This window comes from Lampetra planeri, chromosome 4, assembly GCF_965212315.1.
Source record: "Lampetra planeri chromosome 4, kcLamPlan1.2.h2, whole genome shotgun sequence".
NCBI lineage: Eukaryota > Metazoa > Chordata > Hyperoartia > Petromyzontiformes > Petromyzontidae > Lampetra > Lampetra planeri.
In genome coordinates this window covers 28,778,774-28,793,704 of record NC_136110.1, presented here as the reverse complement: position 1 = coordinate 28,793,704, position 14,931 = coordinate 28,778,774, and the positions used below count along the sequence as shown (strand labels likewise).

At 49.6% G+C, this 14,931-nt stretch overlaps 1 protein-coding gene across 1 annotated transcript in view; it reads right to left on the bottom strand.

The window, feature by feature from the left end:
• LOC144717983 (serine/threonine-protein kinase 3-like) overlaps positions 1-14,931 on the bottom strand; it is a 52,488-nt gene that overhangs the window by 15,144 nt on the left and 22,413 nt on the right. Inside the window, exon 5 of the mRNA XM_078593843.1 lies at positions 12,499-12,729. Coding sequence (XP_078449969.1) covers positions 12,499-12,729 — 231 coding nt within the window. The remainder of the gene's footprint in view (positions 1-12,498; positions 12,730-14,931) is intronic.

Sequence of the window (14,931 nt, the reverse complement as noted above, 5' to 3'; positions counted from 1 at the left end):
TAGATGAAAGGGAGAGGTGAAGAGATGGAGGGGAGGGAGGGAGGCAGGCAGAGAGGAGGGATGCATGGATGGTGGGAGAGAGGTGGAGGGATGAACGTAACGGAGGGATGGTGGGGTGGGAAGGAGCAATACAGGGGAGGCAGCTTAGTAATATGTTTTTACCCTTTCAACTGGTACAAAAACTGACACCTTTATACAAGGCGTCATGTTTGCAATAACCACAACACAAGCAGTCAAAATGCAAACAAAAAGAAACAACTCTGATGATGATAAAGATATGCGCCAAAAGGCGTCATCTGGTCCAACACCAATGGAGACTAGGCTCTAAGAAAAGCTGTCTCGGGTGTGGACCAATCAACTTCAAGGACAGTGCATATCTTTATCATCATCAGAGTTGTTTCTTTTCGTTTGCATTTTGACTGCTTGTGTTGTGGTTATTGCAAACATTACGCCTTGTATAAAGGTGTCAATTTTTGTACCAGTTGAAAGGGTTAAAACCTATTACTATATTTTGCCACTGGTAAAAGAGGTCTCATAGTGGGAGGCAGCTTGTTGGCGGGGGAGGGGGGGGCCCGGATTAGTAACAGGGAGTTGCCAGAGCGGTGGGGACTTGGCGTGCCGTGCCGAGACTCCCAGCGCACGGGCTGGCGCTTGCCGGAGTCACTGAGGTGGAGGCCACGGAACAGCTGAACCATCGCTCGCTCGTACGCACGCAAGAGTGGCGCTGTGACAAGTCGTGACGGTGCAAGGAGGCCGTGTACGGATGATATTTAGTTGCCTATGTAGATTAAACAACAACAACAGCAAAAATGTCATCACGTTTGGTGATCATAGGCCCAAAACGTCAGGTGGCCAGCAAGAAAAAAAGCACGAATCACGGTGTAACACGTGATAGTTAAAACGTGCTCTTGACTTGAGCAACGTTGTACGAATTGGGAGAGTACGATTCGATAAGGTTTCACCACGCTTGCCAGTGAAAATTGAAAAAAATGGTTATGCATCGGCTGTGTCTGTAACGAGAGCAAGCACGATAACTCCCACGAAGATGGTGACCCAACATGAACCAAACTTTTTGCGTAAACGTGCGTTGCTAAAATCGGCCACATTCATCACGGGACTCCCCGGAACTTTGGCGAAGCAAGTGCGATTTTCTGCGAACTTCTAAACTAACGCACATATTCGAAACACATAAATACCCCGTATTAACGTCGACCCCCATTTTACGTCGTTTTCGCAAACAAGTCGTCACTCGATTCACACCACCAGCTGATTTGCGTCGCCCCAACCCCACACTCACGTCGGTGACAGCATCGTCCGGCCTGTCTCGTTATCCGTCGCCTCTCAGCCTTCGCCTCCGCCCACTCACCCTGTGAATCGCTTCGAGTCGCGTCGTTTCGACATTGGCCGCCGTTGTCGCACATTGCAGGAACGCATCGCCGATGTAAACCCCCGGGCCGGCGCCGCGAGTCGGAACTTTCGAGTACGAACGCGTCGCGTGCGAAGAACGCGTTACAGAAAACCACGCGTACGCATAACCGCACGCTCCGTTACCCCCACTCCCCGCCCCCCAAAAAACCCACAAGTTGTTGTCTTTGAAGATCACGGCTGTGGGTGCCACTGACGCGCATTTCGGTGGCAGGTGTCCGCCTCGTTCGTTTTTTTCTTTTTACTTGATACAGCGAGCGTGCTGTGACGGTTCCACCTGAAGACGGACGCTTTTGTTGCCTCCGAAACGTCGTGATTTTTATTTATTTATTTTTTACTTTTATTAATTTTAATTTTAATTTTTTACCTACGTGACTTTACCGAAAAAACCTAAGAATATGAATCCTTGCAGTCACGAAAGCTTCAAATCTAGAATCGTTCACTGTCGTTCTGCAGCGCAAGGTCCGCGTGCCACTGGCGGGCCCCGTGGGGGCCGTTCGTGAGGCCTCTGATCTGCGCCCCCCCCCGAAATGAAACAAAGAGTGACAACACCACTCCCCCCTCCCCCCAACATCATCATCATCGTCGTGCTGCTGTGAAAACCCCCCCAATGGTTTCAAATGTGCGGCGACCTTCACACTGATGATGTCTCATCAGCGAGTGGCCCTCCGAAAATTAGTGAAGAACACTGCTCTACACTATGAGACATCTCTTTTACCAGTGGCAAAATATAGCAATAGGTTTTTACCCTTTCAACTGGTACATCTGGTACATCTGGTCCAACACCAATGGAGATTAGGCTCTGAGAAAAGCTGTCTCGGGTGTGGACCAATCAACTTCAAGGACAACTTCAAGGAAAGTGCATATCATTATCATCATCATCAGAGTTGTTTCTTTTTGTTTGCATTTTGACTGCTTGTGTTGTGGTTATTGCAAACATGATGCCTTGTACAAAGGTGTCAGTTTTTGTACCAGTTGAAAGGGTAAAACCCTATTACAACACTGCTCTAGTTGAACCCCGCCCCACCCCTACCTCGCCCCCCCCTTCACCCAGCAGAGGCGTGTCGCGGCCTGGCTGCTGCTGCTGCTGTTGCTGCTGCATGTGTACGTGCGCTGCGCCGTCGCGCGTTTGAGAGACGTCCGATAAGTGGGGGCTTGCGCGGCGGGTCGATGTGCTTGACACCTTCCCGTGATTGGGCCCATTAGACCGCGCGCATCAATCCTTCCCTCCGGTGACAGCGTCTGCATCGGGGGATTTTTCGTGCCGGCTCGGGGAGAGAAGAAGAGGAGGAAGAAAAATCACCCGCGACTTTTCCCTTTTGGCGAAACGAAGGGGAAAGTTGCAACGCGTCGTTATAACGGGGGAAGTGCTGGCTCCGTGAAGTGATATTTAAACTCTAAACTAAACTATGAAAAAAACAAAAAATACATTTTTTATTTTACAGCTTTTTTTTCCAGAAGCGAACTGGCCACACACGATAGCTCAACGAGGTGTCGTATCGCGTGGGAATTTATAGCAACCCCAATACTCGAGACGCATGCCGAGTCTAAACGTGGAGGGAAATACCGGAGGACCCGGAGAAAAATCCACGTGGCCACGGGGAGACGGAGAGACACGCAAACCCCAAATACACAGCAGGCATCGTCAGAGTCGGGATCGAACCCACGACCTCCTGTATACCGGGCGAGTTAGTTAACATCTTCTAGCCACCGTGATGATGATGAGAGAGACACGCAAACCCCAAATACACAGCAGGCATCGTCAGAGTCGGGATCGAACCCACGACCTCCTGTATACCGGGCGAGTTAGTTAACATCTTCTAGCCACCGTGGCGCCGAGAGATGATTTAAAGGGACTGCGTGCAGTGGTTAATGACGCAACGTGGTCCTGTAACACGCGTGCGTGGTGAACCTCTGTGACCCTCTGCGTCAATCCGCTGCTGAATGACGGCCGCCAGACGCCGTGAGAATAGGTGGGGGTTCATTTATCGACTAATAATTATACCATTAAGGAATTATTGACATGTGTTTTTGCTTTTAATTCATTGTCATCTTACCCCCCCCCCCCTCCCATTGATACGACTGTGCGAATAGAGAGGCGTTTGTCCGTCGTTCTGCATTAACTTGAGAGCCAAGCAGTCGTACCAGAATGCCCCTCACGAGAGAGAGAGACACGGGAATTCAATTAAAAATTCTGACCCGTCCCGTTAGGAATTGTACAATCCCATCCCTGCCCGTGACCTTGACAGACATTCCATTCCTGTCCCATCCCCCACTCCGCCAGGAATGGTCTCCTCCCGCAATGAAACGAGCTCATTGAGCAGGTACAGGGCGGAGTGGGCCATCGCGACGGCTCGCGGATGCCTTCATCCAACAGTTGATGGATCATGGTTGATTGATGATGGTAACGACACCCTTTGCCCGTGTCCTTGGGCTCAATTCCCATCCCATCTCGTGAGCTGATAAATAATTAAATCCGCCTCCCGTTCGTTCTCGTGGCCATCATTTCTATTCCAGCACATTCCCATTTTTGTTGTTGTTACTTTATTTTAATTCCCATGGGAATTTTGTGAGGCCCGGGGTGGGGGTGGGGGGGTTCCCGAAAGGAATACCAGTCCCGTCAGTAATTCAATTGAATGTCTTCTTCTTAGTTCTTTCGGTAAAGTCACGTAGAAGGGAAATAATAAAATAATAAAAACAAAACATAATACAATTCTCACGACGTTTCGGCCACAACTCAAGCAGCCGTCCTCAGGTGAAGAACAGAAGAACAGGGAACAAGCCCTGTTCTTCACCTGAGGACGGCTGCTTGCGTTGTGGCCGAAACGTCGTGAGAAATGTATTATGTTTTATTTTTATTATTTTATTATTTCCCTTCTACGTGACTTTACCGAAAGAACCAAGAAGATAAATCCCTGCAGTCACGAAAGCTTTGAATCGAAATTCAATTGAATGTGTTAATTGGGTCAACATTTAGCGTGCCAGTAGTTAAAGTAAACACGTTTTGTTCACATGTGTAATGCCCATTGTGCCATTGTTTGGCATCGCCTCGTCGAGATGAAATATCAATTCAGAGCAATGCGTGACCGTCGTCCGTGCGAGAATGTCCCGCAGAATGAGGGTATCGTAGACCTACCGACAACAACAAATATACAACTTGCTCGGTTTATTTTCACGCGGCCACTGGTGTCTATAGGCTGACACCGTCAACGCACTACGCGAGAGAAATCAGGTTTAAATCACGGACGGATGACCGCGATTCGAATCCAGAATCTCGGTGGGTCAGCGACTGGCTGCTCCGACCGTTGAGCCGGTCAACCACCTCCAAGTGATCAAACGATTTTAAATTGGTTGCCCCGTAGCACTGAGACACAGAAGCCTGATGCGCAGAGGCCACGATCAGTTAACGGGTCGGCTGTGGCAGCACCCGGGGGCAGTTGACTAATAGATAGAGACGTACTGCAGGAGCACAACGATGCAAGCTGACTGCGGATTCACGAGCGCGCACGTGCGTGTGCGTGTGTCAGCACTTGCCCCTACAGTCTGTTAAGGCTATATGGGGGATCTTTGTCTTTGTCGGGGAGTGGGGAGCGGCAGTGTAGCGGTTAGCGCGCTGCGCTATGCACCCGACGACACGGGTTCGATTCCCGCTCACGGCCAACACCGGTGACGATTATCTGAACCGGTCCCGGGCCTCCCCTAGGTCGACTCAGCCTCAAATTAGTACCTGGTACGGCGTGTAAAAATATCGCCACCGAGGAGACAAATGCGTTCGGGCGTGGTGTTGGCCACCCAGCCCCTCGTGTGCCGTGCCGGCCTTTCATAGGTGCTCACGAACAGCACTTGCTCCAACAGTCTGTCAAGGCTACACGGGGTGATCTTTGTCTTTGGTGTCTGGCAGTGGTGAGCAGCAGCGGTGGTTAGCGCACCGCGCTACGAAACCCCGGCGACCTCAATTCCATCGCCGCTCTCAGTGACCAACGTCTGAACTGCTCCTGAGCCCTCCCTGGAGAGACTACACGAGTTACTCGGTGCGGAGTGTGAAAACATCGGCACTGGGGAGACAAAGGCGGTCGGGCAAGGCTCTGGCGACGCCAACCCCCCTCTCGTGCGCCGCAACAGCCCTGGCACCCACAGAGGGCATCCTTACTTTCGTAAGGATGCCCTCTGTGGGTGTCAGGGCAATTCTGGCAATTCCGGCAAATCGCCAAGACGAAGTTGGTTGTAATCACCGGCGAAACCGTCACATTACTCAAATGGTAAATGTTAAATTTCGATCAAAAGCTTTCGTGACTGCAGGGATTCATCTTCTTGGTTCTTCTTGGTTCTTTCGGCTGCATGCGTTGTGGCCTAAACGTCGTGAGAATAATTTTATTATGTTTTATTTTTATTATTTTATTATTTCCCTTCTACGTGACTTTACCGAAAGAACCAAGACGATGGTAAATGTTGTGGGTTTAGTCTCCAACATAACCGTTGTGCGTGCCGACGCAGTGATTGATTGGCGCGTTTTGTGTACGTGACAAACGTTTACTGATTGGCTGTGGCGGGTGGTGGTGGGTTAACGACACGTTTATATTCACGCGATCTTTACCCATACAACCTTCATCATGAAGGATCTAAGGACTCGGAGCTTGGGCTGGCTCTTTGCCACTTTCTATCGGGATTTTCCCACGAGATGCGTTGCTCGTTAAGAACTATAGGCGCCACTTGTTTAATTAAACATCTGACCCACAAAGGGGAGTGCTGAATATTTCACCGATGGTAAGTGCTCAGACACCTGATTGGGGGACATTCACGTTGAAATGTGGCCTTGGGTTGTTCCCTGATGAATCGAAGCTATTAGACATGGTTTAATATTTTATTTTAAGGCCCCTCTGAGCTTTATAGCTATTTTTCTGAAGCGACCTGGCCACAAATGATAGCTCAACGAAGTGGCTTATCACGTGGAAATGTACAGCAGCAGCCAAATACTACAAGCGCATGTGTCTAAAAGTGGAGGGGAAAAACCGGAGGAGCCGGAGAAAAATCTACGCGACCACGGGGAGAACATGCAAACTCCAAATATCAGAATCAGAATGTTTAACTCCAAATGTACAGGCGTCAGGTTCGGGTTTGAACCCACGACTTCCTGTACACCAGGCGAGGTGGTTAACACCTCGCCTCCGCGATGCCCTTCATTGAACCCTTTTATTGAGGCCCGGGGCACGATTTATGTCAGGTGGTTAAATATTTAGGCATATATCCGTCAGCACAACGGCCGGCATTTGAGGTGCACGAACTGTTCTCTAAATGTGTCCACGGCTTGTGTTCTCAATCCACTGCTAGAGGAGGGCCTCCCTAAGACTCTACGGATCGTAGGAATTTTATTTACGTATCGATTGATTGTCCAGTACTTTGACCACGCTGGACATCGCAGGTTGGTGAATGCAGGGGGCGTACAAGCGCGGTACGAGAAAGTGCGTTGCATTGTCCTCTACTGCGCACCACAAAAGCCCCAGGGTTCTATGAGAGAAGCTGTTTTGTGCATTGGCGGTCGCACATCCGAGCGCTGTGCAGGGCCAATGCCGCTCAGCTTCCGAGAACCGGTGATGCGGGGCGAATTCTGTATGGTTTTGTCACGGGCAAATATATGCACACCAACCCTTAATATTACACGTAATAGCCTATTGCCACCAATATCATCCATAATAGAGGTTTTTTTGTGGTTAGATCGCGTAAATATATAAATGTGTCGTTGAACCCGCCACCACCCGACACAGCCAATTAGTCAAGTTTGTCACCTCAACAGAACGTGGCCAATTCGTTACTAGTACAGCACACCGGTGTGTTGGAGAGCCAAGTAAAGCGCTATAGCTCCAGTGGCTTCCTAATATCGGAAGAAAGAGCGTTCCAGACGGCCGCAGACGCGCGTCTGAACGCGCTCGATGCGGTGACCGTCTTTGTTCGATGGCCAGCAGCCAACACGCCGCCGCTCCTGCTGCGGGGATGACCAGCGGAGTTCGCGTGAAGGTTTATGCTCCTTGACGTGATCAGCAAGCTATTGTGGTTCGTTTGCGGCAAGCACTTTGTGTGTGTTGTCTTGCGTGGGCAGTTTATATTTGTATCTCTCGATTGCCCTGATTGAGCCCTTTGTGTATAGAGCGGTGGCATTCTTTACACGGGGATAGTGCTTTGTGATCTTTCGATGAAAGGAGCGCGATAAATTAAAATAAATTAGAATTATTTGTCACGAGGACAAAAATATGAAACCGTGCAATATTGATTGCGAGTGTCTGAATGGTGACGTTTATTTTATCTTGGTCATCTCAGTCAGTCGACCCGTGGCACCTGGGTCTGCCCCGTGACCTCCTGCCAGCGGGCGTTCGACACTTCACGTGGCCTCAAGGTGCACATGGCCTGGCACAAGCGTCGTGGTGACGTCACCGCCACCTAGTGGCGAATGGCGGATGTTTTTGTTATTTTAATAGACTTCGTCATGGTGACATGCAATTTTATCGAAGGGAAACTGCACAAAGTAGGGAGGTTACGGCAATGTTCTGCTGCATTTAGGCCCTAATAAAAAGCCAACGTTGTTTTGCGTTTTGTAAAAAAAGAATTCCCGCCGTCACTATTTATGCTCGCACCGAAAAAGCCAAGACTACAACTAAGTTATGATTCTGAAGGGTCAATAGGCGAGCCAAAATAAATATAATCACAATTGGGGACGCAGCCGACGACTGCTTCTGGAATTGCACGCAATGCTAAAATCGAAATGTCTTTTGTCCGCAAGAAAGGTTCACGTGCAGGAAATTTCCATTAGCCATGATTGTATCCATGCACGTGACTCTTTTCTTTTTTCTTATTGTTATGGAAAGCAGAGCTTCTGTACAATGCAAATGTGGTTTTAACCGATGCATCATAGGGTAGGCTCTCTACGTTGAAGGAACTACGTCGGATTTTTAAAAAAATATACATTTTATTTAAACATTCCGCGCAGTCCATATCTATCTACGGAGTTGGATAACGGCAAACGGCCGTCGTGGGCCGCTCCGCGCAGGGCTTTTGTTTGATCCATTATCGAGAGAGAGAGAGAGAATATACAGCCTGGCTGTACACGGGTGACTTTCCATTAATATAATGAGATTTTTTTTACTCAAGTCGTAAACTTTCCAAAACCGTATGCTAATAACCAAAAAAAACCCAAAACAATAATAACAATAATTAAACAGTGACAAATGGAAGGATAAAGAAAACGTTTTCCTTGCTAAAAATAAATGTGCGGAAAAACCCATCTTCTTTTTCATCATCATCATCATCGGCCATGATCGATTCACTGCTGGATAAAGGCTTCCCCAAGCCGTCACCGTCTCTCATGGAGCTGCGAGGTAACAATCTACTTGACACCCTGCACACCAAGCTCATTCGTTTTGCCACTGTTCACCATCCCTGCCAGCAACAGAGCTCGCTTAATTTCAACACGGTCAATGGCTATGATATATTTATTAGCCTGCCTAGTGCACTTGGGTTGGGCCAGAGGAGGGCCCACAACAATAAATACCGCCATTCACCACGAAGTGGCGGTGACGTTAGCACCGCGCTTGTGCCAGGCTAGGTGCACTTGAAGGCCACGTGAAGTGTCCGGAGGCTTGCTTGGCAAGAGGTCACGGGACAGACCCAGGTGCCACGGGTTGACCGACTTAAGATGACTGGCAGATGCGCCAGCGGTGCCCCCTACTGTGCCAACTCGTCGGGTTTTATCCACCCGGCGCTCCGCCCGTTGTTGTGAGCGTCGCTCCTCTGCCCTCCGCTGTTGTTGTTGTTGCTGGTGGGCGACAATGCCACACACTTGAGGACATCCACCGCAGCAGACACGTGGAGCGATGGAATCAGCTGTTGTGCAGGAAGCGGCATGGCCTTCTGCATCGCAAACTCGCGAGCAATTTCGACGGCTTGATAGCCCTACGTCCAGCAGCCGATAGATCACGACGGATGAAGACGACGACGATGACGTGGGGGGCAGGGGGGGGGGTGCACTCCCCCCAGCCATCGGTAGCCAAAGCTATGAGTTGGGACCCCCTTGACGACCACCATGAGATACTCCACGTGTTAAACCGACCGTGAGATGTGTTTTGAACAACAGTGTGGGGGGGTGAATAATAATAACAAAACACTTACTTATTTCAAACGCGGTTTAAAACGTTTCTCTTATTAAAATGCTTAACGACGTGAGCGGGTAAGGAGGAGGAGCCGCGATGCATACCAGCCTGGGCGGGTGCGACCGTGCGAAACGAATCAAATATTGGGACCTCCACCTAAAACCGATTGCCGCAACGCAGCTGCTGCTACACCACCGCGTCTCCGGTCGAGGGCGGCTGACGACGACTGCTGCTGCCCCCCCTCTCCCCTGCTCGACCCCCCCCCCCCGCGAGTTACTCACCACCCCCCCCCCACGCTCGGCGGACGATGAGCGGAGACGGGGAGTTTGAGTGCTCGCGGCAGTAGAAGCGGCTGACGCAGCAGCGCTCGTAACGGCTCCGCGCAGGTGATGCGCACCTGAAGAGGCGGCTGGGCGCGTGCGCGTCGCTTGGATTATAACACTGGTCAACACACTTTTTCTGGAATAAGGTATTCCAACGGTTAGTTTACCACGTAGGCTTTCGCGACCAATATTGTTCATAATCAACGATTTTTGGGTTTAGATCGCGTTATTTATAAATGTGTCGTAACCCTCCACCACCCGACACGGCCAATCAGTAAAAAAAAAAGTGTCACGTTGACAAAAGACAAATAGTTCACTGCTTTAGCCCACCGGTGTGTTGAAGCGTGAAACCACAACATTTACAATTTGAGTACGACGTTTCGCTGGTAATTGCATCCAGCATCATCGGGCAATTCGCCAGAATGGAACGGTTATAAAGTAATTTTGGGGTGCTGATTTCAAATCTGGCATCAGTTTTTGCCTATCACATCAGGTTTTAGAGATATCAAATATTGCATTTTCAATAAAAACTGCAGAAGAAAAAGATTAAATAAATGCGGATATCTACATAAAATGATGTTATAAACACACTATCCTAAAAATACAGCACCATATTTTAACGCTAAAGCAGTCACTGACTCGCAACAACTTGCAATCATAAGTGACAGAGTTAATTTCGGGTAAAATCAATGAAAATGGGGTATGCCGATAGCATAAAAATGAGATGTGATAGAGCAAATCTGAGATCAGATTTGGAATCAGCACCCTGCTTAAAAAGTCCAGGCCAGAAAAAAAATGTTTTTTTTGTTGACCAGTGTAATTATTCACGAGGTGACGGGGGTGGCACTCGGAGGGTGGAAGCGGTGGCGAAGTGGTCGGGGGAACGTCGGTTTCGGTCGCCCCGTGTGGCACGATGCGACTCGGAGACGCTCGCCTTCAAATGCCAACTTGAACTTTGTCCGCGTGGGAAACGTGCGCGTGGTTTTATTTTTCTTCCTTCAACATTTTCCGAGGAAAATTAAACGGGAAAAAAAATAGTTCACCGCCAAAAGTCTAATGAGTTTTCAGGTCACACTCGTGCAGTGCAGTTTCATTATTAGTTGTAGATCTAATAAAGATCGATTCGCCTCCGTCTTGGTACTGGCCTGCACGTTACGTCAAATGCCACGACATCGGTCCGCTCAATTGACAACAGGATGGGATTCAATGCGGTTGGTAGACCTGAGTGGTGGAAATTCCACATTCCCATGGCAGTGGCCAGCCTCTGTTGGGAGACGACCGATATTGATTGGCTTCCTTCACAGTTCTTAAGTGGCACTGCTATGATCTACAACCGGAGGGACTGATGTCACGTGACGAGTAACAAGATAGTCAAGCGACTGCCTGGACTTTGGCTCCAACCATGCTAATACGCCCACTGCCCTCCGCTGCTGCTGAAGTTCAAGTTCATGTATTAGGTATAGCCCTGTGAGCCATTCGGCTCTTGAATCGGGTGCAACCGCAACAAACAAAAAACAAAAACATGAACAAAAAAACACTTAAAGTGAATATGTGACTGAGTGCACACAGATGATTTTTTTGCCCACAGCAGCCTATAACACTGGTGTCGCGAGCACGGTCGTCGCACATTCAAGCATTGTCCAGCCCCCGCCTGCTTAGCTTCCGACATGGGGGCGCGTTCGTTGTGGCTTGGTCACAGGCGCACGCATGTTTCGGTGTGTGTGTGCGCGTTCTGTCTCAATGCCGGTGCTTCTCGGCGTGTCGCATGCGGATGTACAACCACGACACCTTGCTGATCTCGTCAAGGAGCACAAACCATCACACCACGTGATCTCTGGTCATCCTAGCAGCAGCAGCAGCAGCAGCAGCAGCAGCAAGCAGCAGCAGCAGCAGCAGCAAGCAGCAGCAGCAGCAGCAGCAAGCAGCAGCAGCAGCAGCAAGCAGCAGCAGCAGCAGCAGCAGCAAGCAGCAGCAGCAGCAGCAAGCAGCAGCAGCAGCAGCAAGCAGCAGCAGCAGCAGCAGCAAGCAGCAGCAGCAGCAGCAGCTGCAAGCAGCAGCAGCAGCTTTTGGCTAACAATCGAACAAAGATGGCCGCCGCATCGCGCGCTTTCGGATGCGCTTCTGCGGACGTCTGGAACGCTCTTCCTTCCGATATCAGGCAACCGCTGGAGCTATAGAGATTGAAAGCTCATTGCTTTAGAACCGCTTTTTGTGTTTATTCTGTTGTCCTTCCCCCGCATCTCCGACTCGTGCGGTTGGCCGCGTGCGGTGCCGAAAGAGGTCCCACGTGCCGTACAAGAGCGAGCGTTCCAGACGGCCGCAGAATGGCACCTGCAAGCGCGCGATGCAGGAATGAAGAAACTGGATACAAACACGTGTGTGTATACGTGTATACGTGCAGAGCCGGCCCAGCCACTAAGCGACCCTTGCAATTGCAAACGGCCCCGTGGCTAGCAGAGGGCCCCCTAGAGTCACTGCTAGCTAGTGGGTGAAAAAAAATCATACATCAAAGGGGCCTCCAACCAAATTTTGCTTAGGGCCCCCAAAGGTCTAGGGCCGGTTCTGTATACGTGTATATATACAAAACGGAGATGGCGAGCGTCTCCACTCACGAAGTCAAAGCAGGCGTCCAGGGGGGGCCTCCACGCGTCGGCGGCGCCGTAGTGGCCCTCGCGCCCGTTGAGGCCCCCGCCAGGGTCCCCGTCCGGTTCGGCGCGCTCCGCGTACTGCAGACAGCACGGCCGCAGGGTCTGCTCCGGCCCGGCCTCGCGGCCTGGGGCGTAAGGGGGAGACGAGCAGGAGGATGAATCACTCGACGTGCTTCTCTCTCTCTCTCTGTCTCTCTATCTCTCCGCTCTCGCCGGCTCGGTTTCGTCAGTGGCGTCGTCGTTATCGTTGTTGCCGGCGCTCCGTTAACCCTTTTCCCGTTCCGATGATGTACGTGCATGTACGTGTACGTCATTGGAGTTTATTCCTATTCCGTTCCAATGACGTACGTCCTACACATTTAAACATTGTCCAGACTCGCACCTGCTTAGCTTCTGAGATCGTGTGCCTATGTGTACATCACCGGTTTTTCTTCTGATTTCGTTCCAATGACCTATATATACGTGTACGTCATCGGTTTTTGTTCCGATTCTGTTCAAAAACGGAACCGGAAAAAAACTAAAATAAATAACTTTATTGTTACCAAGGCTCCCACAATGCTATGCAGTAGGGCGTGTGGCACAGTTTGGCGTTACCTATCGTAGAGTGCAGTCGTGTCGCTATGGTTCTCTGCGGGGAGTACAACGTCTTTAAAAACAACAGCACTATGCCTCTCTAAATAAAATTAACACTGAGCCACTTGCATTTTCCGATAATGTAGTCTGCAGCCTCAGACGAGTTTATCATCATCATCATAATCATCATAACTGCCACTGTTAATTTTATAATGATATTAAGCATCATTATCATGATCACGAACAAAATCACGTGAACCACCATCATCATACTCTTTGGTTCTTTCGGTAAAGTCACGTAGGTAGAAAAATAATAGATCACGACGTTTCGATCGCAACACAAGCAATCGTCATCAGGTGGGACAACCACAGCAAGAAAAAACTTTAGCAGTATGGATTCTTGCAGTCACGAAAGCTTCAAATCAACACCATCATCATAATCATCACCTCCACCACTAATGTCATCATCATCGTTACCGCCACTATTTCCACCAGGACCACAACAACTATTATCATCAACATCGTCATCATGATTAACATCACCCCCCAGCATCACCACCATGACCAAAATCACGACCACTGTTATCACCGCTACCATCACCATCCTCGGCATTACCAGCATCATCATCACTACCACCAGCATGATTTAAATCACGAATCCGATCATCGTCACCACCACCATCATCATCAACATCACAGCCAGAATCACCACCACCATCGCCAATTCAATATTTTAAAAGCACGTGACCATTCTGAGCTGAGTGACTCGGATACCCACAATAGAGGTTGTTGTGGGTTAGATCGCGTCAATATATAAATGTGTCGTTAAACCCCTCCACCACCCGACACAGCCAACTAGTAAGGGTTGATACGTAAACAGAACGTGCCAATTCGTCACGAGTACAGCACTAACCGGTGTGTTGGAGAGCCAAGCCACAACATTTACAATCTGAGCACGACGTTTCACCAGTAATTACAACCAGCTTCATCAGGCGACAGATTGTAAATGTTGTGGCTCTTGGCTCTCCAACACACCGGTTGGTGCTGTACTAGTAACGAATTGGCACGTTCTGTTTACGTGACAACCCTTACTAGTTGGCTGTGTCGAGTGGTGGCGGGTTTTAACGACAACATATTTACGCGTTCTAACCCAAAAAAAAACCTATGTTACGGATGATATTGTTCGCGAAACCCTCCTACGTGTTAGACGTGGCAGCATGAAGGCAGCCTCGATGCTGAGCCCCGCACCAGAACATGATGTATGACATATAGAACAGCCATCATCATCATCATCATGGGCCATGCTCAATCCACTGCTCGGTGAATGCCTCCACAGGGGCAGCTGCCATCTCTCACGATCCTGCGAGGCAATGAAGGTGCGGTCGTCGACAATAATTCACTGGGTCGTGTCGTGGAGCGTGACGGCGTCAACAAACGCCAAGATTTGTTTACAGCCCTTGGAAGCTTAAAGTTGTCCGTTGTTTTTTTCGTCTTTAAATGAAAATTGACGTTTGGTGAGAGAAGTTTTAGCGAAAACATCACTCTCTCTCTCTCTCCCACAATGCACTGCTTACAGCGGCGCTATGGAAGGAATTTACCGACGGCTGAATCAGCGCTCAACGTCAGAGCGCATCTCTCACTGCACGGCGAACCCAGTGCCATCGCTCCGTGGCACGGCTAAGTGCCTGTGGCGAGCGACTTGGGACATTGCCCTTCCAATACGAACTTGAACTTTTGTCTGCCCGAGACAACTTTTTTAGTTTCACATTTTCCGAAGAAAATCAACGGTGAATTGTTCACCGGCAAAGTCTAATAAAGGTGCAG